Genomic DNA, 23,228 nt, shown 5'->3' on the forward strand with positions numbered 1-23,228 from the left:
TATTTGTGTGATGATGGAAGGGCTCTGCTACTCAGGGAGTACTTCGATATCATGAGTAGTCTACTTCTGTGATTGCAACGTATCTCGTATCCAACTAGAATGACTAAATTTATCCCGGTGGAATAGCCATATCTATCTATACCCACCAAACGGTGCCTCGCGGCAAGCTTGGAAGGAAAAGGAAACACGGCAGGTGCCTTTTGATTGGCCCTAGTTAAGCTGCAGCCATGACGCCACTCGTCACCAGCCACGTAACCGACTCTCCACTACAAACAATCACTCACCTACCTACATTGATGACGTATACTATTTACGGCCCCCTTACACACATTACCTACTAGATCGATACATAAATCACGCCAAAATGTCATCTCGCGGGATCCCCGAGGTGTTGATGCAAAAGGTTGACGATTACGTCGACTCGCTGGCGCCTCAGATCCAGCCCCGCATTGCTTCTGAGCTGGAGACATTCCAACAAAAGACCATCGACAGCCTCGAGACACAAGTTATCGACGCCTTTCGCTCACTCTTCAACAAGGACAGACCTTCTTCGTCGGGTGGCAGCCGCTCGGGGCCCTGGAACCTCAATGACGCAGCGCCAGATGCTTATGGCGGGCAATCACTACCCTTTGCAGACGAGATTGCCAAATTGACCAGGGGTTTTGGCCAGATCTCTGAAGATGCAGGCGGTGATCTCCGCGAAATCTTCAATCTCACAGAAGGAAGCAGAGGCGGCAATGAGCAGAGCAGATCTCTAGAAGGAGGGGGAGGCGACTTTTCCTCTGGAGCGCGGGGCTTCCTTTCCTCTGCACTCAACATCGTACAAGAGCAGCTCGATGAACGAGGATCCAAGGGAGGCCAGTCTTTTGAAATTGGTGGTGTGCTTGGTATGATTAGTAGCACCATCAAGGATGCGTCGCAGAATCCAGAGGAGAAGGCGCGACTCATAAGCCCGGAAATCAAGCAGACTGTCGGCGAAAAGCTGCGCTCGCAACATGCACCTATTGCTGAACAGTTCACGCGTATCGCTCTAGATCACATCAAGCGCTGGCTGCGCGGTAACACAAGTACCCGTGATCTGGGCGACGGTGCCAAAGCCGAGATTGCAGAGCAAGTTGGCGATCTTGTCAAAGGCTTAGGAAGTCTATTCGGTAGCAAGAAGAGCGGCCACGAAGAGTCCTCTCGCGGTATCGACGAAGCCAATCGCGATGGCGAAGGTGGCAGTGGAGGTTTCTCCCGCGTCATTAGCGACAAGCTCAGCACCGGTCTTGCTAAAGTCCACCGTGAAGTGCGTCTTGAATTCCGCAAAGTCCTTGGCGAGATCGAGAAGCAACTCTTTGAACTCCTGCCCGACCAGTTCCAACGCCCGCTTGAGAAGATCTTCGGCGGCAATCCGTTCGACTCCCAGCTCGACCGCGATGCATCCGGTCCTGCTGACCGCGGCTTTGGCGATGACATCAAAGCCAAGCTGCTTGGGAAAATCCGCGATTTAGTACGCAAAGTACAAGAGACACTGCGTGAAAGTATCCTGGGTGTCGTGAACGGTGGCCACCGCAAATTCGAGCGCGAAAGCTGGGTCTTCGTGCAGGCAATGGTCGAGCAGAAGGTGCAGCGATACCTCCCTGATGTCAAGATCAACGTACCAGACGACATTGGAAACGAGAATGTCAGTGTAGGCGATCCGACGTCGAACTCTCAGCACATGGGTGGAGGACAATCACAGCAACAGCACACGGCTCCTCCTCCCCAGCAAGGCTATGATGAGCCGCCACGCTACCAGAACAAGCAACAATACCAGTCGCAAGACTACCGCCCAGAACATCATGCTCCTCAGCAAGGCTATCCGCCTCAAGACTACAACAGACAAGATCAATATGCACCGCCTCCGCAGTCTTACCACCAACAAGCTCCCCCGGAGTACAGATCGTCAGAGCAGCAACAGTACCCCCCGCCGCCTCAGCAGGGGTACCAGCAACATGGCTCCGGACAACCGGGTTACCCTCCGCGAGAGTATCGCGAGGGTGAGTATCGGAGACAGGACTATTAGAGCAGACTTGGGTCGTGATCACTACGGGCTTTGATTGGTGTGAGTAAGAAGATTGGCATAATACCTTGTCGCCCCTCTATCCGTATATGAATTCCAATGTGTGTGATGCATACAATAGAACAAATTTTCGATGACTGTGTGCCATGAGCAAGTCTGATAGGCAAGTTGTGAAGATTGATTGTATCTAGCTCCCAACTTGTCACAAAACAGCCTATAAAAATAGTTTTCACTTTCACCAAATTGCTTCTACATTATGATCGTGTAGGATCATCGTTTGCGACATAACGATGAGTTTGAGACGATCATACTGTAGAAGTGATTTGGTGAAAGTGAAAAAGTCGAAGGGAGTCCCCGATTCTAAATGACAAAACCACCATGTTCTCCTCGCTAAAACAATGCTACCTAATATATGAATAATCTCGAAACTCCATATATGCAAAAGAACTGAAGCCCATGGTATCATGATTCCTTTCCTCCCAAAAACAACCGTATTGCTATGGCACATGGCCATGTTCGCCATACAAACGCCCCAGTGCATCAGCATCGACACAACGCGATGCATACTACGAAGATGAAGAAGCAGAATCATCGGCAGCAGGGGATAGCGCAGCCCCAGCTGTACGGAGACCTTTCACTGCGGCATCCACCTCATTACTAGCCATTTTTTGCCATTTCTCCCTGGTGTCCTGATCTGCAAGTGCATCGGCACCAGCCTCTCCCACTTTTTCATATAACAAACGCGACACGTCACGATTGACGTCTGTATACTCTTGTTTTGTGACTTCCTTCTTCAAATAAAGTGGCTTTAACACAGCCGTCACCATGCGTTGCAACTCAGCCTTGGTAGAGTAGGAAAGTGCGGGTCGGGTAGGCGAAGAATCCTTTGAACGGGGCGGACTGCTAAGCCCAGCAGCAGAGCGATGCGCGAGCCGGCGACGGCTCGGACGATCGTCATCGGCAGGAGAGTAAGGCGAGTAAGTAGGTGACGGCTGCTGATCTTTCAGTGCTGCAGGTGATGCAGTACGAGTGAGGTTCAGAGGCGGCGGGGTAGTCATGCCACGAGGCTGCTGGTATACAGGCGACAACCCAGGCGATGAGTGAGGAGGCGAACACGCGCGTTCAACGATGATTCGCCGAGGTTGGGGGGCGGCAATCTCCTTATCTCGTTCGGCAAACCGGTCAACCTCCACTTCCTGGAGAAGCGACTGCAGAAATCCGGGGGCTGGGGCAGATGCCTCCCCATTTTGAGCCGCTGTGGGTGAGGAGGCAGCAGCGGGGGCATGCGTCGCAGTATTGCGACGAGCAGCAGCCGACGATGATTCTCCTGGGTCAATGAGCATGCGAGTTCGAGGACGCTTGAGCTTGCGTTCCGGTTTTTGCTCGCAAGGCTCATTATCAGAAGGGGAATAGTCGACAGACTTCCGCTTGCGTCCCCGTCTACTGCTAGTGCTTGCCACACTAGGTGCAGGTTGTGCGTCCGTTTGTGCAAGTTGTTCGCGCGCTTTCTCAAACTGGTTCCATGCACGTAACTCTTCTTGTGACTCCGGGTCTTTCGGTGTCTTTGGGGGCTCGCGATGCAATGTGCGATTGGTAGTTCGTGCAGTGAGGTTGGAGTTGCGCCGTCGGTTAGTCACTACATTGTCGGCGGCGATCTGGAAACGATTGCCTGCTCCTGCTCGCCGCGCTACGCGCATACGCTCCTCCCATCTACGGTCTTCGCGCCGCGTGATGTCGGATTGATTTTCTGACTGCTCTTCTTCGTCGAATGGAAATTCGATATCAAACTGTAGACGGTCCCATACACTCTGCCAAACTCCAACCCATTCGTCAGGGGCTTGGTTGTGGCGTGGTACGCGACTTCGGCCATTGATCCAAGCAGCAGGGCCCCGGATGGCGGGGCGTCTTCGGGACGCAGCTCCAAGCAGAGCAGGGTTCTCGACACAGCCCTGGCAATACCAAGGGCCACGCGTAGGCATGCGGTCAAGACCCGCGCAGAAGACATGGCATAGCTGCTCACAGCTGTGGCAGTACATGAGCTGGGATGAGTCACCGAACTCGTCACAGACCATGCATGCGTCATAACTTCCATCATCCTCCAGTATGTAGTCATCTTCAATAATCATGGACGGGTCGATTTCGGCGACTTGTTGTTTGTCTTGCACGGCGTACTCGGATATCTTGGGGCCTAATTACAGGTCAGCAGGTAGTTCAACATGTACGCCACTTGATGCGGCACGGCACTATGGGGCTGGGCAGAGTTTATGCTGAGCTCGACTGACCATTTAGCCAGTTACCAGGCGACTACCAGGCAACAACAGCAACGTCACAACCGAAAAGCTACGTAACATCCAGGACTGACATACCTCCAACGCGTGCGCTGAGCTCGACCATGTTGAAACTGGCTCGGCATATCGGGCAACTGTTCGCTCGTTCGACCCAGGGCTTGAGACAGTCATTGTGAAGGTCATGGCCACATGGCAGTAAGTGTGCGACCATTTCATCATCATTGGTCGAATCTACAGTGGCCTTGTTATCCTTGGCATGGTGTTCGTGTGGGACATCGGCGCCATGCTCAAGTGGGTAGGTCGCAAGCGGAGATGCGGTGGCGGTAGGGCCGACATCGTGGTGGACGAGATCGCCGAGGCAGACTATACACGTCTCGGCCATTTGTGTGGTGTTTAGAAGTGAAGGAGCGGTAGGACTCGTCGACGCGATTCATAAGTTGGGAAGATGATCAGGTCGAGAGAGCGGGGACCGTCGTTTATGTATGGGGGCGCTAGTGGCTTGGCTGGCGGATCATTGATCATTCATGACCCTGCAGCAGCCACACTCCCGTATCACCCCCGGAACCCCGTGATGCACGCCAGAAAAAGGATAACGAGGTGGATCCTTCTGTCATCGCGGCGACCGACGGGCCAAACGCAGGTACGCGGCCTATTGCTGTCTTACCCAACCAAGGATTTCCGTCTATCCTTTTACCAAGTATGGAATTATCGCAGCGAACTGTATTGGCAACCACGGTACCATCGCAACACATGCGAACGAAAAATTCCTTTAGGGAACAGGACAGCCTGCGAGCTCAATTTCGAGATCAGTGCGGACGGAATATAGACACAGTAGTAATAGTAAAGTTTAGTCAGTTTGGGGCATACCTTACCACGTGTCAAAGATTCCCCAGGTACATGTCCTTCTGACTTGCCAGGTCACTGAGTGGTTACTCGGAATGCAAACATGTCTCAGCTTGGATGCTATTCTTTGATGGCGTCATCTCTGCGTGCGGTCCGTCTCGACACACACGCAACGTATCCCGTTGCACGTACATTGGAGATGTTGGAACAGGAAGGTCGGCTCTACCACGACAGCTTGTCTAGTGTGGAATTCTGAAGCGGCTTTCCTTGTTTAGGCGCTGTCACTGTAGATGCATTGATAAGATAACGGCCATTACCGGGTTATGCGCAGAAGCTCCGTTCATGCCCAGAGATATAAATTGGCCTGTAGCCTTTGTGTTCTGATGTCGCGCATGGCGCTCTCTTCACGGAGATGGACAATTGGAACAGAGACAAGACATGGACGAACGCGGCGCCACCGTGAGCCAGGTGCTGGCAGACCAGTCATTGTAGCTAGCTTTTTCGGTTCATTCGGAAGCGACTCGATAGTCTCTGGTCCGGAAAAGGACATGTTTGGATCTTGTATTTCTACGTCTAAAGCCTCGCGCGGCTCTGTAAGCGCCAGGGCAAGGAGCCGCTCGACGCGCAACGCGACCTCGCGCTGGAGGCACTAGTCTTCGCAGACTGGCAGGAAGTGAAGATTATCGCTTCCTCGATTCTGATAACCTACAGCATCTTGTATGAGTTAGCGACGTTGCTGGGACGATGCTTGCAGACGCTGACCACTTCATCCGCCGTCGCACCCTCCAGCCGGGCTATCCGGTTTCTCTACATGCGCTGTCGACAGTCCAGTAGCGGATAAAGGAAAATACGCCCCTAACGCGTGATCTAAAAACGACGTCTCGAGTGGAGGCAGAGTGACAGCGGTGTGAAAATCTGGTTCTCGTTGGAGGGGCATCCTCCATCTCTGAATCTCAGTGTCAATGCCAAGGCGGCTAGCCACTCGCAACCTAGCTTACTAACAAGCTGATCAGGCACACCCATTGCTTTTCTGTAAAACCCACTATTCCTAATGGCGTATCTGGCGTAGTTATATAGTATACTCTTTGTATACCAGCGTGTCGGGTATTTCATGTTACCCAATTGTGTACATACTATAGGTTTCAGTGTGGGTGGCAATGCAAATGCCGTCTGTATCGTGCGCGCCGGCGCCTGCCTACCTCGGCATGACCTCAGGTATACCAAAAGAAGAGCCATGTCCGACTCGTGTAGAACTCGTAGATATGAAATTTGCCTTTTGTCAAAGTCACCTCATCCCTTGATTTCCTACAACTTCACCTAACCCATCGAATTCATTTCTACTGAGCTCTTTCGACAACAATGGCTCAGCAAGACCGCCAATACGAGCTGATCCTCTTGGGTGCCACGGGTTACACTGGGGCTCTCGTCGCAGAGTGGGTAACCACACATCTCCCGGACGACCTTCAGTGGGCCGTCGCTGGACGCAATGCAAAGAAACTACAGAGTGTCGTCGACAACTTGAGCAAACTGAGGCCAGATCGCAAGCAGCCAGGTACGTCATGCAGAATTTGCATTCGCAAACATGTGACAGCCAAAAGAAAAGAGCCAAAGCTAACTCACAGCAGCCATTGAGACATGCGAGCTCGAGCAATCGCAACTAGAAACGCTCGTGAAGAAGACCAAGCTCATCATCACAACCGTGGGCCCCTTTATGCACTATGGCGAGCCCGTACTCGCCGCCTGTGTCAACAACGGCACGCATTACCTCGACTCAACGGGCGAGGTACCCTGGATCTACGACATGATTGCAAAGTATGACGAACTTGCCAAGAAGAACAAGACCATCATCATCCCAGAATGCGGTTTGGACTCCGTTCCCGCAGACATTATGGCGTACGTCCTCGCACGCCAAGTGCGCAAGCGCTACAACGCCCCCTGCGAACGCGCCATCCTGACACTCTACGACTTCAAGTCTGGAATCAGCGGTGGCACTTCCCTTACCATGCTTGAGCTGTTCAAAAAGTACCCTCTGAGCCATCTCGCAAAGTCGATGCACCCGTATTCGCTATCGCCCGTCAAGGCGGACCAGGTGGTCGGCTCGCCACCAGCCAGCTTCCCGTACAACCTGTTCGGACTGCTAAGCATCCCAGAACTAGGTGGTATTCAAACCACGGGTCTCATGGCCAGCGTTGATGTATGCATTGCTCACCGCTCATGGGGTCTATACCAGACCTCTTCCGACGAAACGCAGCAATACGGCCCCAAGTTCCGCTTCAACGAGTTCGCGCGCGCACCTAGTTTCTTCATGGGTCTTGCGCAAAAGGCTGTTCTTACTGCCGTTGCGATTGTTCTCGCGATTCCTGCCATACGCTGGATCCTAGAGCCGCTCCTCAAGAAGGTTATCCCGAGCCCTGGCTCAGGACCCTCAAAGGAGAGCATGAAGGATGACTTTATGCACTACCGCGGTGTGGGCTCTACCGCGCAGGGAAAGAAGGTTATCGCGCACCTGGAGGTTGCGCACGGTGGTTACGTGGCGACGGCTATGACGCTCAGTGCTGCTGCCAGGGTTATCTTGAGGGGCAGACTTGAGGACACTGAGGCTGGTAGGCTTGGTGGTGGCATCCTCACGCCTGCGACGTTGGGAGATGTGTACATAGAGACTCTCAATGAGTTTGGAATGAAGATTAGGGTTGATGAGTAGGTGTCTTTGGAATAGATCGTAAGCTTTGTACGACCTCGCATGGTCGAATTAGATACACAACTACGCCATAACATCAATTGTCTGCTTTCTCACATCGAACACTACGCAATCTCTATTATACACAGCAATAGTTTGGCTTATGTAATAAATATGATCAGCTGCAATGTGAGGCATATAAACAACTTCAAACGAATTACAAAAGGTTTGATTAGGGTAGTATAGGGAAGCTTGTATATAAGGTGCGTCCCTAAGTGCAGAGACACACTGTGTCCCGAGACAGGTTGAAAGGGGCCAACCCTGAGGGAAATTGCCAGAAAGAATCAGATGAATTCGTTAACCTAAGATCTATGGAGGGCTATCCGGCTATATAGTTTCTTCGGATAGATATCCGGCTTCCGGATATCTTTACCGGTAACCGATTTGTCGGGCGGGTCCTTCGTCCGGTATCGGCAGGTTCTGATGTTCTGGTCTCCGAGGCTTCCAGCCGAGTCTTATCCGACTGGGCCTAGCCCATTACACAGGTTCACACTACGGACGTCCGGAATACGCTGGTAAATGGGTCGGGGTTGGGTTGGGGTTGGGCTACCTTAATAGGTAATGACTAGTTCCAAGTTAGCCTAGTCATTACCTATTAAGGTGACCCAACCCCAACCCAACCCCGATGTAAAGGCACTAGTACACTGCAATAGTTAGGATGCCTCTAATAAGTGAGATTGTGTGTACAGATCTATGTACAAGTACGAGGGGAACTTTATTATTCCTCGCACGGGCCACCTGCCAGCGTGGCACGTGATTGTATGGCACGTGATCGCGTGAGGGATCGTAGGTTTGATCCATCACATCGTTACGTTAACGTTGATAATTAGCTCTTTAACGACACCCCCCTGTCTATTAACGATTATACAAAGTAATTAACCACTCCGAGAATTATAAAGAGAGCACGAAGAAGGAAGACTAATTCCTTTAGCTCGTGATCTTATTTTAGCGTGGAAGCGAGCATTCCGGGAGCTCCGTTGCTCGAAGCAGGCGATCTGTGAAAACGAGCCTGAGCTGGCGCGACGCGCTAGTGTCTCTTAGCATGTAGGGGCCTGCATTAGCGCGCTTGTCCCCCACTGTATTCTATTGTAATGAACTTAGCGCTATGCCCACCCTATAGCACCTCGAAATAGATGTAGCGTGCGCTGCTGAATTACTAGAAGCATAGTCCTGTTCTCCTACGCGCCATGTCCCTTTCTAGGCCAACTTAAAATGCTCACTGCGTACTGTCCCTAACTGCTGCCGTCGTCTCAAGACAATCGGTAGGATACATGAACAAAGTTATTCGGGCATTGACGCAAGATTATTCTCCTGGTGTTGATGCGCACCTGAATTGAGCAGCATCTTGACTATCTGCTCGTGGCCTCTGTATGAAGCTGCCTGCAGTGCGTTGCCGTACTCTCCGCCCTGTGCGTTGACGTCGGCGCCCGCGTCGAGCAGCGTCTTGACCACCTGCTCGTGGCCTCCGTATGAAGCTGCCTGTAGTGCGTTGCCGTACTCTCCGCCTTGCGCATTGACCTCGGCGCCCGCGTCGAGCAGCGTCTTGACTACCTGCTCGTGGCCTCCGTATGAAGCTGCCTGTAGTGCGTTGCCGTACTCTCCGCCCTGCACGTTGACCTCGGCGCCCGCGTCGAGCAGCGTCTTGACTACCTGCTCGTGGCCTCCGTATGAAGCTGCCTGCAGTGCGTTGCCGTAGCCTCTACCCTGCGCGTTGACCTCGGCGCCCTTGTCGAGCAGCATCTTGACTACCTGCTCGTGGCCTCCATCTGAAGCTGCCTCCAGTGCGTTGCCGTACCCTCCACCCTGCGCGTTGACCTCGGCGCCCTTATCAAGCAGCGTCTTGACTACCTGCTCATGGCCCTGAGCTGAAGCTGCCTGTAGTGCGTTGCCGTAGCCTCTACCCTGCGCGTTCACCTCGGCGCCCTTGTCGAGCAGCATCTTGACTACCTGCTCGTGGCCTCTGCATGAAGCTGCGTACAGTGCGTTGCCGTAGCGTCTACCCTGCGCGTTGACCTCGGCGCCCTTGTCGAGCAGCATCTTGACTACCTGCTCGTAGCCTCTCTCTGAAGCTGCCTGCAGTGCGTTGCCGTAGCGTCCACCCTGCGCGTTGACCTCGGCGCCCGCGTCGAGCAGCGTCTTGACCACCTGCTCGTAGCCTCTCTCTGAAGCTGCCTGCAGTGCGTTGCCGTAGCGTCCACCCTGCGCGTTGACCTCGGCGCCTTTGTCGAGCAGCAAATTCGCCATCTCATACTGGCCGGTCTTCGCCGCGAAAGTCAAGGGAGTGTTGCCCCTACTGTCTTTCGCGTTCACTGCCTCTACAATAGGCACATCTACAGTAGCCAATATCTTTTTAGTTATGCCAGAGAGCCCAAATTGTGAAGTGTAGTGTAAGGCTGTACTAACACGATAAGCTGTACTATACCCTCTGTACTTGTAGTTAGGGACCCATAAAGCCTGTGCGACACATGGGAAAGACTTCCCCTGTAGCAACTCACAGGTACGATCGGTAACCTCTGTTTCGACTCTTCCTGCATGGCTTCCTAAGTGTTTAGCCGCATAGTCTAGGAATTGATTTTGCTGCAGTCTTGCCTCAAACTCCTTGTCAGTAGAGCAGCTACCGCTTTGGAAAGTGTCGAAACACAGATAGGTAAGGCATGTAGTAGTGATATTCAGCTGTCCGCCTTGGTTCCATACGTCTCCAGTTCGCTCCAAGTATTCCTGTGTAGTGTAGTGCACGAGACGGATGACAGCGCTCTCTTCATCAATAATAACAAGACCGGCGCATACAGACACTAGATCCCCTGGAGTAAGTACATTCTCTGGGTCTATTTCATCTTCGCCGGGCTCAACTGCTAGGGCGCAGCAGATCTCAGCGGTGGTAAGCGGCCGTTCAGCGAGCGTAATCCAAGACAGGACCTTTCCAGCTAGTTCGCGGTCACCCCCCAGTTGACCGTCGATCCTCTGAAGAGCCTCTCTGTACGCGAAGTCAAGTGCGGCTGCACCCTTCGTAAGTTTGTCGAGGGTCGTTTTCACGTCTTTTGCTGTCCTCTTGTCTAGCAGCGAGTCTGTGTGCAGACGAGCGAGAAGAAACCTAGGATCGTGTAAGTGTGCATTACTATCTAAGTTCAGTGAGAGGCTTACATGCCGTCCACCGCATCTGTTATCTTTTTCTGCACTATTTCCTGCAGCGCTATGCTGCGTTGTATGCATGCAGGTAGTTGGTACGTTTGGCCGGCCACGAAACGTTTAACATCCTCTCTGCTAGCCTGCACCTCGAGTCTCGGCGCTTCTCCGAAAGCGTCCTCAACGTTTGGTATGAAACGCGAGGTGGCCATTAGGCGAATGTCTTGGGTTGCTTGGAGATTTCGGAGTTTGGCTAGGAACTGGCGGCGAGTAGCATCCTGACATTCGTCTAGCGCATCGATCACTATATGTACAGAAGAATAATGTGCAAGCACGTCTCGAAGCGCGCTGTATACCTCGTCGAGTGATGGCTTAGTTCCCCGGTTGGCATGTTTCTGATACAACCGTTCTATGTGATCTACCATCGACAATCGACCCTGGACTAGCTGCTTGAGGATGGCTGCTAGTAGGCTTAAAACGTCTTGCTCCTCTCGAGCTTTGTAGTTGCAGTACACATAAGCGACCCCATGTGAGCTGTTCTGTACTGTATTTAGCAGATGATCGATTGCAATAGCTGCGATCATAGTCTTGCCCGCTCCTGGGATACCTAGGCAAAGGAGCGTAGCATTGCTTTCGTTGAGCCAATATGCTAGCTCAGGTGCATCTAGAAACCACTGGCCTGTCCCTTCCTGCCTGCGCTTTATGATGTCCGATTGCTGAGCGGGGTAGTCTGAAGTCGATAACCATTCTATAAGCCTGCGGTGCTTTGCCGAGTCTTGGCTCTGTCGAATTGTGTCTACCCCGGACTGGATGATAGGTACATGCGCCCGAACGAAGCTAGTGTCGTCTTTGATAGCTTTCGAAAGTTTGCTTGTATGTATAAGCTATGTCACTTTGGAGTGCTAGTGTGGAAGCTTACAAGTGATCCATCTGCAATGCGATCTCTACCAGCGTCTTCAGCCGCTCCATCCGAGCTAAAACCTCTGCAATCTCCTCCTTCTTAAACTTCCACATCAGCGCCTCACCAGCTTTCTTCAGTCGCCCCCCATCAGTCATCTTAGCCTGCAGCATTTCTAGGGCCTGCTTGAACTGGTCCAACGGCCCATGCTTAACTGCGAGCGCTTGGACAGCAATGTACCACGGTCGACTAGGGTCCCCCTCTTCCAGACGAAATCTCAGGTTGAAGAGAAGGTTGTGGAGATTTGATGCCTCAACTGCACACGCCACGCGGTCTTTCGAGGCATCCTTAACGTCGTTCAGGTAGCTGAGGACCTTAGCTGAGAGCTGGAGAATCGCGATGATGCTGGCTGTGACGCTAAGCGGGTCCATACTGCAAGGAGCAGCAATTCGGTTACAGATGTGTACGATCTAGCGACGATGAGAGTGAAGGCCGACATGATGAACGAGCGATCAGGCTGAAGACGGTGCGGCGGCAAGGCTGAGCAGCTGCGAGCAATCAGCACGGGGTTGCGTGGTAGCTTATCGATAAGGCCGCTGCGGTCCCATAATCACAACTACACGACAATTTCTGACTTGACTGTATAACGCGAGCGCTCTAGGTTAAGAACTATGATGCTGCACGGCATTTTCGAAGACTGCAAGTAGTATGAATGGCTTATGTTAAGCATCTATCACAGAACACTGTGATCCGCTAGGCACGCAATGCCAATTAGATTGGGCAGGCTAACATTAACATCTTATGCTAAGACTAGAGCGATGGATGAACAACTGTCTAGTAGGTTTAGGTAGGTATAAAAGAATATAGAAATAAGGTCGTATAGGCAGCGGTAACTTAGATGCATTTCGAAAGCTATGAGCATGCGCCATATCTATTTCGAGGTACGCATAGGGTAGGCATAGCGCCGTATTCTTTGTAATAAAATACAGCAGGCGAGGAGCGCGCTAATGTAGGTGTCAGAATATGGGCATATTTTGGGTGGTGGACAAAATCCGGGTGTTCGGAGCTGTGGATTCTGTGGATCAGTTAAATTAGTCAGCGCGCACAATCCACCGCGACCCAACTGATCGAACAGCGTTGGACAAGAACACAACACGACATCAGACCAGAACAATACTATTATCCCCGTCTTTGATAACCCATCACAATCTGACAGTAGGCGTACGTACGCTAAGAGGCACTAGCGCGTCCCGCCAGCCTAGGCTCGTATCTAGAGATTCACTACTTCGCACAACGGGGTTCCCGGCATGCTCGCTCCTACGTCGGAATTATCTCACGAGCCTAGGAAATCGATCTTCCTTCGTCGCGCTCTCTATATAACCCTCTAAGCGCTTAATTAGTTATTAAAGTCGCTAATAGATAGGGGGTATCGCTAACGAGTTGATTGACGATAGTAACGAAACGATCGATATAACAGTTAACATAGCGGCGATTCATATCAGACGCTAATTTTCTTAAGAAGCAATTACCACTTAGTTACAATGAATTGAAGACAGCTTTACACACCTGCGAATGGGGAACGCCGAAGGTCCGAAGTGCAGACTTGTCTCGCGACATGGTGTGTCTCCTCACCTAGGGACGCACCTTAGAGAAGCTAAGCTCACAGGCAACTATGTGCTCCACAAAGCCAGTAAAAGAAGCGTTTGTATGCTGGTAGCTATGAAGGTATGAGAGTAACCGCGATCCCACAGTCGCAGAGCTAAACTTACAGAATTGCCTGCTGTTCATGCTATCACGCAGTGGAGTATCATGTTTAATAGTGAGGTACAGTTACAGTGTGAAGATGAGAGAACCATCTCAGATTTGAGGGGCTCATACATCGCTACCGTACGCTTCTCAAACAACACTAGGTCAACGCCACGAAATGCGTCATCCACGTGGTCTGTAATTGGTAATGTGGTGTGAAAAAGATAGCAGATCCGCATGTTTTCTTCTTCATCTTATAGTATTGATGCCCATTCGCACACTTCCTAATCCACAAACCAAGGATGCTTCAGCAACTCTTCAGCACTCCGTCTCATATTCGGATCATATACCAGAATCTGCCGCATTATCGAAAGAAAATCCGCCGCTTCTTCATTAGTGATCTCAGGGTTTTTGTATTGGTTAAAGTGCTCCTCAAGGGAGCTATATTTAACAGGGGCCTCATCACCATATGGGTTGAGCGGTTCACGATTCGGACCGTACCAGTCGCTAGAACCAGGCCATGCTTTCATAGTATCGTCTGGAAGTGGGGATATGCGGTCGTTCAGTTGGAGGAGATGATCATCGTCTGCATCCTCCTGCGCCTCGGAGTCAGGTCCGGATAGCATGACAGAGAAGAGCGACCTTGACGTCAACAACTCGAACATTAAGCATCCAATGGCCCAGATATCAACCCCTCTGCCGAACTTTTGGCCAAGGATCAATTCTGGGGCTCGGAGTCCGATGGGTGTCACGGTCCGTGCTTGTGTATCGGCTGCCCAGAACGCTGAAGATATATGTCAGAAGATGTAATTGCAATATCGATACTGACGACTTACATGAGCCTAGATCAAACAGCTTTACCATGAGCTCTGAATCAAGTTTTATACGGTCGTGTAGAGACTGCTTGAAAAAGAGTTTCTTGGGAGCCCACAAGTCCGTCTTCCCATCTAAGCGTTCCACAAGCACCTCAGTCGAGGCTTCGTCTTGTAGGAGCTCTTTCTCCTCCACACCTTCTATACTGTCAATAGAGAAGAGGATGTTCCCCGGCTGAACATCCCCGTGAATCACCCCATTTCGATGTAGGAAAGCCAATCCCCGCAGCGCATGTGTAAGTATCTTCCGAACAACCCATTTCGGATATCTCGAGACTTTCCCGTGCCTTTGGGGTTTGTTTTCCGGTAGCTCTTCCACCAATGAAGCAGCTGTCTCGCCCATTGGTTCAAAAACCAGACATTGGTGCTTTCCATTGGGGCCTTTATGCTGAAACTCGTCTAATAGTACAGTGACATGGCGAGAATATGGGTCTCCGATGGCCTTTGTTGAGAGATGTTGGAGTATCGACAGCTCCGTCTCTGACAATTCAACGTTGGCAGCCATGATTTTGAGTGCGACGTAGCGTGGTGTACTATCTCGGTATGGTTGTTAGAACTGCTTCTATGAGGGTGCGGTAGAGAAAGGAATTGGTTCAATGTACCCGGTACTGACAGCTAACCATACAGTAGAGAATGAGCCGTAGCCCACAGAGTCCGCAACAATCAAGCGATAGGCAGATTGATTACCTGATTAGGTCTGTCACGGACCAGATAGTGATCTTTCGAGGCCTAATCCGGTAATCAATCTGCCTATCGCTTGATTGTTGCGGACTCTGGTAGCCCAGCTTTCGGATGACTCTGTACTTGCCGTTCTGGAACATGTCGCCAAGGTTGACGGGATGGAAGTGGCCTGGACGATATTTTTCAGCCCACTCAGACACTCCTCGTGTGCTTTTGAATCTCTTCTCCTCACGACTCGACGGAAGCGCAGATGGCGGGGTCGGTGGGGGAGAAGCCATGGTGATTTTGGTGTAGAAACTGCCGACTTCGAGACCTCGGGAGGTGTTGAAGTTCCAACTGGTGGAGAATCAAAAGCGACAAGAAGATGACTGCTATATAGTTGCGAACAAAGAAAGAGGAACTCATTGCATTGATTATGATGACAGCGCGCCCTTCTAAGGAGTGGAGCCCTTACGAAGAGTTGTTATCACCGGTCGAGAATTGTACCGGCTTTGTTTTGTCTTTTTTTTTGGATACCTCACACGTTTTTAGGTAGTTCTGTACGTTACAATAACAAAGGGTTAGGCCCTTACAAAGTGTCGAGCCCTTACGAAGACTGGAGAAGATCTGCGACTAGAGGTCCATGCGCCCGTGACGATAATAAAGAGTCGATTCTACATGTGATCTACTCTTTGATGAGTATGCACACTATCCTATTACTAGCTAAGCTATTAATATCAAAGAGAATGGGTTACCCCACCAAACACTCCTTTTATCGCCAAGGCGTCCATTTCCAACTCAAAGAGAAACAGACTATGGGGTAAAAGGATTCGGACTTACTCTCTAGGCAAAGGAACAATGCTAAATCGGCTAAGTGTACGCTAAATATATCCCGTTTCAATGTAAGCACCATTAATTAGATCTCAACCTTTGGTCTCCAGACCAACAACAATGTCCATACCAAAATTCAACTACGCCCACTGCGACATGCCTCCTGCGCTCGTGTCAATCACCCTCCGACGTCATCATTAGCCATGCCCTTTCTTTGACAGCTTGATGAATAAGCAAAGTCCAGTCACAAAGTCCAGTCACAAAGTCCAGTCACAAAGTCCAGTCACAAAGTCCAGTCACAAAGCTCAGAACACACCACGCGAACGATCGGGTGCAGACTTGTCAACAATCAATCAATCACTCGGACGCCTAAAAAAACCTCAAATCAATCAAATCAATCACGACTCCAAAAAATTGTCAATCAAACCAATCTCGAGCTTCATGATTGATTGATTTGATTGTTGACAAGTCTGATCGGGTGATAGTTCGACGTCTCGTTCTAGAGACGCTTTCGTGCAGTCTAGCAAAGCAGATCGCTGTTTGCAATACAGAAGAGGAGTCGTTATATTTCTTCTATGGCTATTTGGTAGACTAACTCACACTGTGCACTCAAAATATAGTACCGACTCTGGTACTGTGGTACTGTCAGCTCGACGAGACGCGCAAAACTATCGCATTTCAAAGGTTTCAAAGAATTACATTGACGCAACGGATTCGCAATTAAAGAGAGGTCCCAGCTTATGTAGTAGAGATTTTAGCCTAATTAGGTGATGGCGATGACTTTGGAAAACGCGAAACTGTGATTATACGACATAGGCATATGCGTGGCCATTCTTCTAGACGACGACAACTACGAGCAAATGTCAACACAGTTCCTCGGGAAAAATCGAGTAGTCTGCATACTCAACTCCGGGATCAATCAGGGCTTGAATAGAGGTCTGGAATGATATACAAGCTATTGCTGTTTACGCCAACGGTTTCTCGATACCTAGGCTGTGCAGAGCGTCGAAGGGTCGTCCTTGAAATCTACAGTTCATTGTCCTCCGTCTTATGGCTGACCCAGTTCCGCCCTTCGGGCGCCCTCCGCCTATCGAACCCCCAAATTCCAACCAAGACACTCATCTAGAGACACTCATGTTTGACTTAACTACCCCCTGTTTCTCATGAAACTCCATGTTAGCTTATGGAATCAACGCGTCGGGCTGCATAGCTTCTAGCATGTGCTTCACTGAAAAGTGAAACTCGGTAGGTCATGTGAGAACTCTCCGCTCATACCTTCACGCGTCCTTGTGTTTTCCAGGCGATCTGAGCCATACGAATGTCGCAGTCGCGGCTGCATTAGCTAGATCATAGCCCCTTCAAAGTATATAATAAGCTCTTCGTACAGTGCAAGGTTTGATCGAAAAGCTCAACACAACTATCGAGATCTGCAACTCCACTGTCACACATTCTACACAGTAAATTCGCGATAGGAGGGAACCTTCTAGACTGCCACATATTCTGACTACCACCCATTCTCTGTGGATAACGACATCCATTCTATCCACTGGTTCCTGAAGAGTACCTATAAGATGCAATTCGCAATAGAATTGTATGATCCTCTAATGTACTCTCATGACCAAGAAACATTAGAACGCATCATCAGAGAAATCCGGACGTCAGATAAGATACCTGAAACCACCGCGCGGGTGGTTTTAATGAATGGTCCGCATACCAGCTCGAGCGATGAAAATTTCCACAGCACCATCGACTGCTACGATGAAGATGGAGAGAAGCTTTGTCGGGAGCACATCGAGACTTTCTACACTCCCAGAAAATCACGGAGACCTAAGAAAAATTGTGGACGAGGTATTGATAGTAATGGGATTTGATATACTACACCTGACGTCTTCGGTTCTACGGATTTGTAACTGCAATACCCGGCACTCTGTTTTGTTAGTGTAAGGTGCGTCCTTAAGTGGGGAGACACACTATGTCGCGAGACGGGTTGGCGGTTCGGAGCTTCGGCGCATCCCAATTGCAGGTCTATAAAGCTACTATTAATCCACCATGATTGTATGGCTATTGCTTCTTAAGCGCATTAGCGTCCGACATGAATCGCTGCTATGTTAGCTGTGATATCGAGCGTTTCGTTACCGTCGTTAATCAACTCGTTAGCAATACCCCCCTGTCTATTGGCGACTTTAAGAACTACTTAAGCGCTCGGAAGGTTGTGCCGAGAGCGTGACAAAGCAAGATCGATTCCCTAGGCTTATAAGATAATTCTGACGTAGGAGCGAGAATGCCGGGAGCCCCGTTGTGCGAAGCAGGAGATTTCTTTATATAAGCCCGAGCTGGCGGAATACGCTAATTTAGCTTAGTATGCATTAGCTAGTATTAGCGCATATATCGTCTGCTGTATTCTATCATAAAAACTACGGCGCTACGCCAGTCCCGTGTGCCTCTTAAAATAGGCGTGGCGCATGCTGATGGCTTTCTAGAAGCGTCTACGACCGCGCAGTTGTGCACGAGGGTGCTTTATTCCTGCTTGAGTTTTAGGTCGCCATTAGGTAGACGAAGGCTGCGTGAACATGGCTTTTATAATGCGCATCGATAGCATTTTGTCGTCAGCGTTAAAGCCGTTGCTTGTGTTGAATAAATGCATCGCTTGAGATGTTCCTGATTGTTCTTGACGCTATCGTCACTGCGTTGCGTTCCGAGCCCACGATAGCGGCACAGATTTCCTGTGGCTAGTGTGTTCTTGCACGAACCAGCACGCGCTGCACAGACACCATGATGTGCTCTTACAGTAAACGACGACCTGTACAACGCGCTCTCTGCAGCATTACACCGCATACTTAAGCAATTCTTGCTTTTAGGTTTCTAGCATGGTGGCTGTCGCGCGATTACACGTTGTCAGCCTTGCCCGGCCAGCCGCACGTCACGGCGCAGGCGGGCTGCGTCTCCTACTCTGGGTGTAGGAGATGCAGCCTGCCCCAATAACGAGGACGGTATTCCTCACCTCTAACTTAACAAACCGTCCCTTAGCACCCGAAACAATCCTAACGGCTACGATCCTCACGCCCTACGCGAGCGAGCCGCCGTGCGCTATCGATTTCCTCAGCCTGCCTCGAGGCCCTGAGGCCCCCTTCTACCGCTCGCGCAGACAAACACATACCACCCGATGCGACTATTATATACCGCAAGCGACGGGAAGCTTAGATGGACGAATGACATCATTCGCAGCGAGGAGATTCCTCCCTATGCGATCCTCTCGCACACCTGGGGGGAGCAGGAGGTTGTCTTTGATGATCTGAAGAGCCTTGCTAGTGTAAAGGACATTGATGCAAAGAGAGGAGCTGGTTGGAACAAGATCCGCTTCTGCGCACAACAGGCAGAGCGTGACGGTCTAAAACACTTCTGGGTAGACACCTGCTGCATCGACAAGGCAAATAACACAGAACTGTCAAAAGCGATTAACTCTATGTTTCGCTGGTACCAGAACGCTAAAAAATGTTATGTCTTCCTCTCAGATGTCGCGAGCGATACTCTAGAAGTTGATGGCGAGTCAGCGTTTAGGCAGAGCAGGTGGTTCAACCGTGGCTGGACGCTCTAGGAACTTCTTGCTCCTTACTCTGTTGAGTTCTTCTCTAAAGACAGAGTGTGGTTGGGGGACAAGGAGTCGCTTAAGCACACTATACACGAGGTTACAGGTATACCTATCAAAGCTCTGTCAGGGAGCGACTTGTCCGAGTTTGACGTTGCCGAGCGTTATTCTTGGGCATCGAATCGGCAGACGACGGAGGAAGAAGATGGAGCGTATTGTCTGTTCGGCATATTCGGCGTCCACCTACCGCTGATCTATGGCGAAGGCAGAGAGAGAGCGTTGAAGCGATTGAAGAAGGAGATAGAGACTTTCGAGGATGCCTCCGTGAACGACACCATGAATCGCAGCCGAAGCCAAGAAGAGAAGCTTGGCAAGATCTGCAGCTGGCTTTCGGCGCCTGACCCGTCCACAAACTACTACAAAGCGCACAAACAGCGCCAGGTTGAGACTGGGCTCTGGCTGCTAGAAAGTGCCAAGTTCGCAGAATGGAAGGAGAGAGCAGCATCGCGACTGTGGCTGTACGGGATCCCAGGATGTGGAAAGACTATCCTAAGCTCTACCATCATCGAGCATCTGCTGCAGCACTACCATGATGACACTAGCATAGTGACGGCGTACTTCTACTTCGATTTTAACGATACACAGAAACAGGATCCAGAGCTTATGCTGCGCTCGCTGCTATGCCAGTTCCTCCAGCGTTTGGTAGTGGTACCTAATGGCGTTTACGCGTTGTTCTCATCTTGCGAAAACGGAAAACGACAGCCTTCACTGCATGCGCTTTTAGAAGTAACAAGGGAAGCCGCGCAAGAGTTCGCGCACGTCTACGTCGTTCTTGATGCTCTTGATGAGTGTACGCAGCGCTCGGAGCTAATGGACATGCTCAACACGGTGGCTAGGTGGCAGCTTAACAAGCTACATCTGCTTATAACCAGCCGAAAAGAGCGGGATATTGAGACATCCTTAGAGAGTTACATTAGGGAAGAGGACGCTGTCTGTCTTCAGAGGGACGTAGTGGATCAGGATATACAACGATACGTCCAACAAAGGCTGCGTGACAAGAAGAGCTTAGCAAAATGGACCAAGGACGCTGCGATTAGTCAAGAGATCGAGGATGCACTAATGCGCGGGGCTCGCGGGATGTACGTGTTCAACCAGTTCTTTACAGAGCTAAAGCTAACAATAGTGCAGGTTCCGATGGGCTGTATGCCAGCTAGACACGTTAGCAAAGTGTCGCAACCTAGTAATGCTGCGCAATTCGCTCGCCACTTTGCCGCAAACGCTAGACCAGACATACGACCGCATCCTTACCGCTATAAGCAGAGAGGACTGCGTGTACGCGATGCGCATCCTACAGTGGCTAACGTTCTCTGCCCGGCCGCTTTATGTTAGAGAAGTTGCTGAAGTCGTTGCTATCGATGTTGCGCGCGAATCAGCGTTTGACCGGAATGAAGTGCTAATAGACCCGCTAGAAGCGCTGGACATCTGCTCTAGTCTAGTCACTATTACGAAGAACGAAGCGGATAGAAGATCAGGGCCTGCCCAACAGATCATCGCTCTAGCACACTACTCAGTGCAGGAGTACCTTGTTTCGGACAGAATCAGGCATGGGTCAGCAAAGCAGTACAGCATGCAAGAGGTTGAATGTCACAATGCGATAGCAAGAGGATCTCTGAAGTACCTAATCCAGTTCCAGCAACCATTATCAAAAGAAACTTTTAAGGCGTCCACACTTGCAAGGTACACAGCAAAGTTCTGGAGCAGCCATCTTCAAAAGACAGGAGATAAGATAGAACAAGCTAGTCAGCTAATAATGAGTTTAATAGCCATCGAAAAGCCTGCATATCTCAACTGGATCCGGTTGCATGATCCAGACCGTACTTGGGAAGGGCCGAATTTAGAGAAAAGTCTCGATAGCGTGCCTATGCCGCTTTACTACGCAGCAATGTTAGGGTTTAGTACAATTACAAGACTGCTGCTCGACAAGGGCGCCGACGTCAACGCGCAGGGTGGAGGGTACGGCAACGCACTGCAGGCAGCTTCAGATGGAGGCCACGAGCAGGTAGTCAAAACGCTGCTCGACGCGGGCGCCGACGTTAACGTTAACGCGCAGGGTGGATACTTCGGCAACGCACTGCAGGCAGCTTCATTTAGAGGCCACAAGCAGGTAGTCAAGACGCTGCTCGATGCGGGCGCCGACGTCAACGCGCAGGGTGGATACTTCGGCAACGCACTGCAGGCAGCTTCATACGAGCAGGTAGTCAAGATGCTGCTCGACGCGGGCGCCGACGTCAACGCGCAGGGTGGACACTACGGCAACGCACTGCAGGCAGCTTCAACTGAAGGCCACGAGCAGGTAGTCAAGATGCTGCTCGATGCGGGCGCCGAGGTCAACGCGCAGGGTGGAGAGTACGGCAACGCACTACAGGCAGCTTCAGCTCAAGGCCATGAGCAGGTAGTCAAGGCGCTGCTCGACGCAGGCGCTGAGGTCAACGCCCAGTGTGGATACTACGGCAACGCACTACACGCAGCTGCATATTTCGGAGAGAGTGCAGTGCTTAAGCTTTTAGTCCTGAAACATGACTTCACACAGCTCCAAGATCCGTATGACCGGACTCTCCTCTGGTGGGCTGCGGCCGGTGGCCACAGTAAAACTGTTCAAGTCCTTGTGAACCAGCATAACTACGACCCTCAAATTCCTGACAAATTTGGGCGAACGCCATGCGAGATTGCTACAAGAAAAGGGCATAGTGCGGTATCAAAACTTTTCTCCAAAGAAGGGGGGTTGACTAGTCCTGTAGAAGCAGCGTTGCCGGATTCTAGCAAAAGCTTAGGGTCGGCTGAATGCGACGTCTGCACCTCAGTCATAAGTTCAACTGACGTTTACTACTATTGCCGACATTGCTCTCAAGGAGATTGGTATGTTTGCGAAGACTGTAGAACAAGAGGTGCCATTTGTGCGGATAAGGCGCACATTTTAGTAAAGGGTACGGAAAAAGACTAAAAGTAGGTTGATAGAACCAACTAAATACACTAAGACTTGAGTCGCTCTTTAGATTTGCTATTAAGCAAACTCTAACTAGGAACACAGCCTGTACACACGGCAGCTCTGCATACGCGCGGTCGTAGATGCTTCTAGAAGGTTGTTAGCATGCGCCACACCTATTTCAAGAGGTATGAGAGACTGGCATAGCGCCGTATTTATTACGATACGCTACAGCTAGTGATAAAGACGCTAATGCAGCTAGTGCGTGCCAAGCCACACTAGCGTACCCCGTCGGTCGTTTTCTGTCTAGAAAAATCTCCTACTCACTACCACGGAGTCCCCGGTATACACGCAGCCCCGTCGAAAAGCTTCTAAATTCACAAGATACTAACTAATTCTATTATACTTGCTCCCCGACCCTCCGAATGCTTGAGGAGGAGTTAGCGCTACGAACGAACATAGGGTAGTCGCTGGAGAGTCGATTAACGACATTAACGAGATAGCTAGTAGCCCAACCAACACCATAGCGATCCGTACTGGAGGTAAGGTGACTCGAGGAACAGTAGGTAGAGAACCATCGTGTGTTAGCTATATTTCGACAAGTCTGAGATGAAGCA

General features: G+C 50.8%; 7 protein-coding genes across 7 annotated transcripts; 4 read left to right on the top strand and 3 right to left on the bottom strand.

The window, feature by feature from the left end:
• Positions 1 to 364: 364 nt before the first annotated feature.
• Positions 365 to 2,047, top strand: PtrM4_125330 (DUF1421 multi-domain protein; the record flags this gene model as incomplete). Its single annotated transcript, XM_001939624.2, has 1 exon — positions 365 to 2,047. The coding sequence occupies one exon, from the start codon at positions 365 to 367 to the stop codon at positions 2,045 to 2,047; it is 1,683 nt and encodes a 560-aa protein (XP_001939659.1).
• A 563-nt stretch (positions 2,048 to 2,610) lies between these two features.
• Positions 2,611 to 4,714, bottom strand: PtrM4_125340 (HRD1, HRD ubiquitin ligase complex, ER membrane component; the record flags this gene model as incomplete). The annotated part of the gene is made up of 2 exons (XM_001939625.2): positions 2,611 to 4,232; positions 4,411 to 4,714. The coding sequence occupies 2 exons, from the start codon at positions 4,712 to 4,714 to the stop codon at positions 2,611 to 2,613; spliced, it is 1,926 nt and encodes a 641-aa protein (XP_001939660.1).
• Positions 4,715 to 6,534: 1,820 nt separating this feature from the next.
• On the top strand, positions 6,535 to 7,876 carry PtrM4_125350 (saccharopine dehydrogenase; the record flags this gene model as incomplete). Its single annotated transcript, XM_001939626.2, has 2 exons — positions 6,535 to 6,727; positions 6,801 to 7,876. The coding sequence occupies 2 exons, from the start codon at positions 6,535 to 6,537 to the stop codon at positions 7,874 to 7,876; spliced, it is 1,269 nt and encodes a 422-aa protein (XP_001939661.1).
• Positions 7,877 to 9,193: 1,317 nt separating this feature from the next.
• PtrM4_125360 (uncharacterized protein) lies at positions 9,194 to 12,364 on the bottom strand (the record flags this gene model as incomplete). The annotated part of the gene is made up of 3 exons (XM_066108710.1): positions 9,194 to 11,003; positions 11,054 to 11,905; positions 11,955 to 12,364. The coding sequence occupies 3 exons, from the start codon at positions 12,362 to 12,364 to the stop codon at positions 9,194 to 9,196; spliced, it is 3,072 nt and encodes a 1,023-aa protein (XP_065960702.1).
• A 1,599-nt stretch (positions 12,365 to 13,963) lies between these two features.
• On the bottom strand, positions 13,964 to 15,510 carry PtrM4_125370 (SPS1, Serine-threonine protein kinase; the record flags this gene model as incomplete). Its single annotated transcript, XM_066108711.1, has 3 exons — positions 13,964 to 14,463; positions 14,516 to 15,084; positions 15,260 to 15,510. 3 exons carry the CDS (start codon positions 15,508 to 15,510, stop codon positions 13,964 to 13,966), a joined length of 1,320 nt encoding a protein of 439 aa, XP_065960703.1.
• A 3,695-nt stretch (positions 15,511 to 19,205) lies between these two features.
• Positions 19,206 to 19,637, top strand: PtrM4_125380 (HET domain containing protein; the record flags this gene model as incomplete). Its single annotated transcript, XM_066108712.1, has 1 exon — positions 19,206 to 19,637. One exon carries the CDS (start codon positions 19,206 to 19,208, stop codon positions 19,635 to 19,637), a length of 432 nt encoding a protein of 143 aa, XP_065960704.1.
• A 327-nt stretch (positions 19,638 to 19,964) lies between these two features.
• Positions 19,965 to 22,459, top strand: PtrM4_125390 (Arp, Ankyrin repeat protein; the record flags this gene model as incomplete). The annotated part of the gene is made up of 3 exons (XM_066108713.1): positions 19,965 to 20,767; positions 20,817 to 22,380; positions 22,427 to 22,459. The coding sequence occupies 3 exons, from the start codon at positions 19,965 to 19,967 to the stop codon at positions 22,457 to 22,459; spliced, it is 2,400 nt and encodes a 799-aa protein (XP_065960705.1).
• Positions 22,460 to 23,228: the final 769 nt, after the last annotated feature.

Source organism: Pyrenophora tritici-repentis, chromosome 7, assembly GCF_003171515.1.
Source record: "Pyrenophora tritici-repentis strain M4 chromosome 7, whole genome shotgun sequence".
NCBI classification, from domain to species: domain Eukaryota; kingdom Fungi; phylum Ascomycota; class Dothideomycetes; order Pleosporales; family Pleosporaceae; genus Pyrenophora; species Pyrenophora tritici-repentis.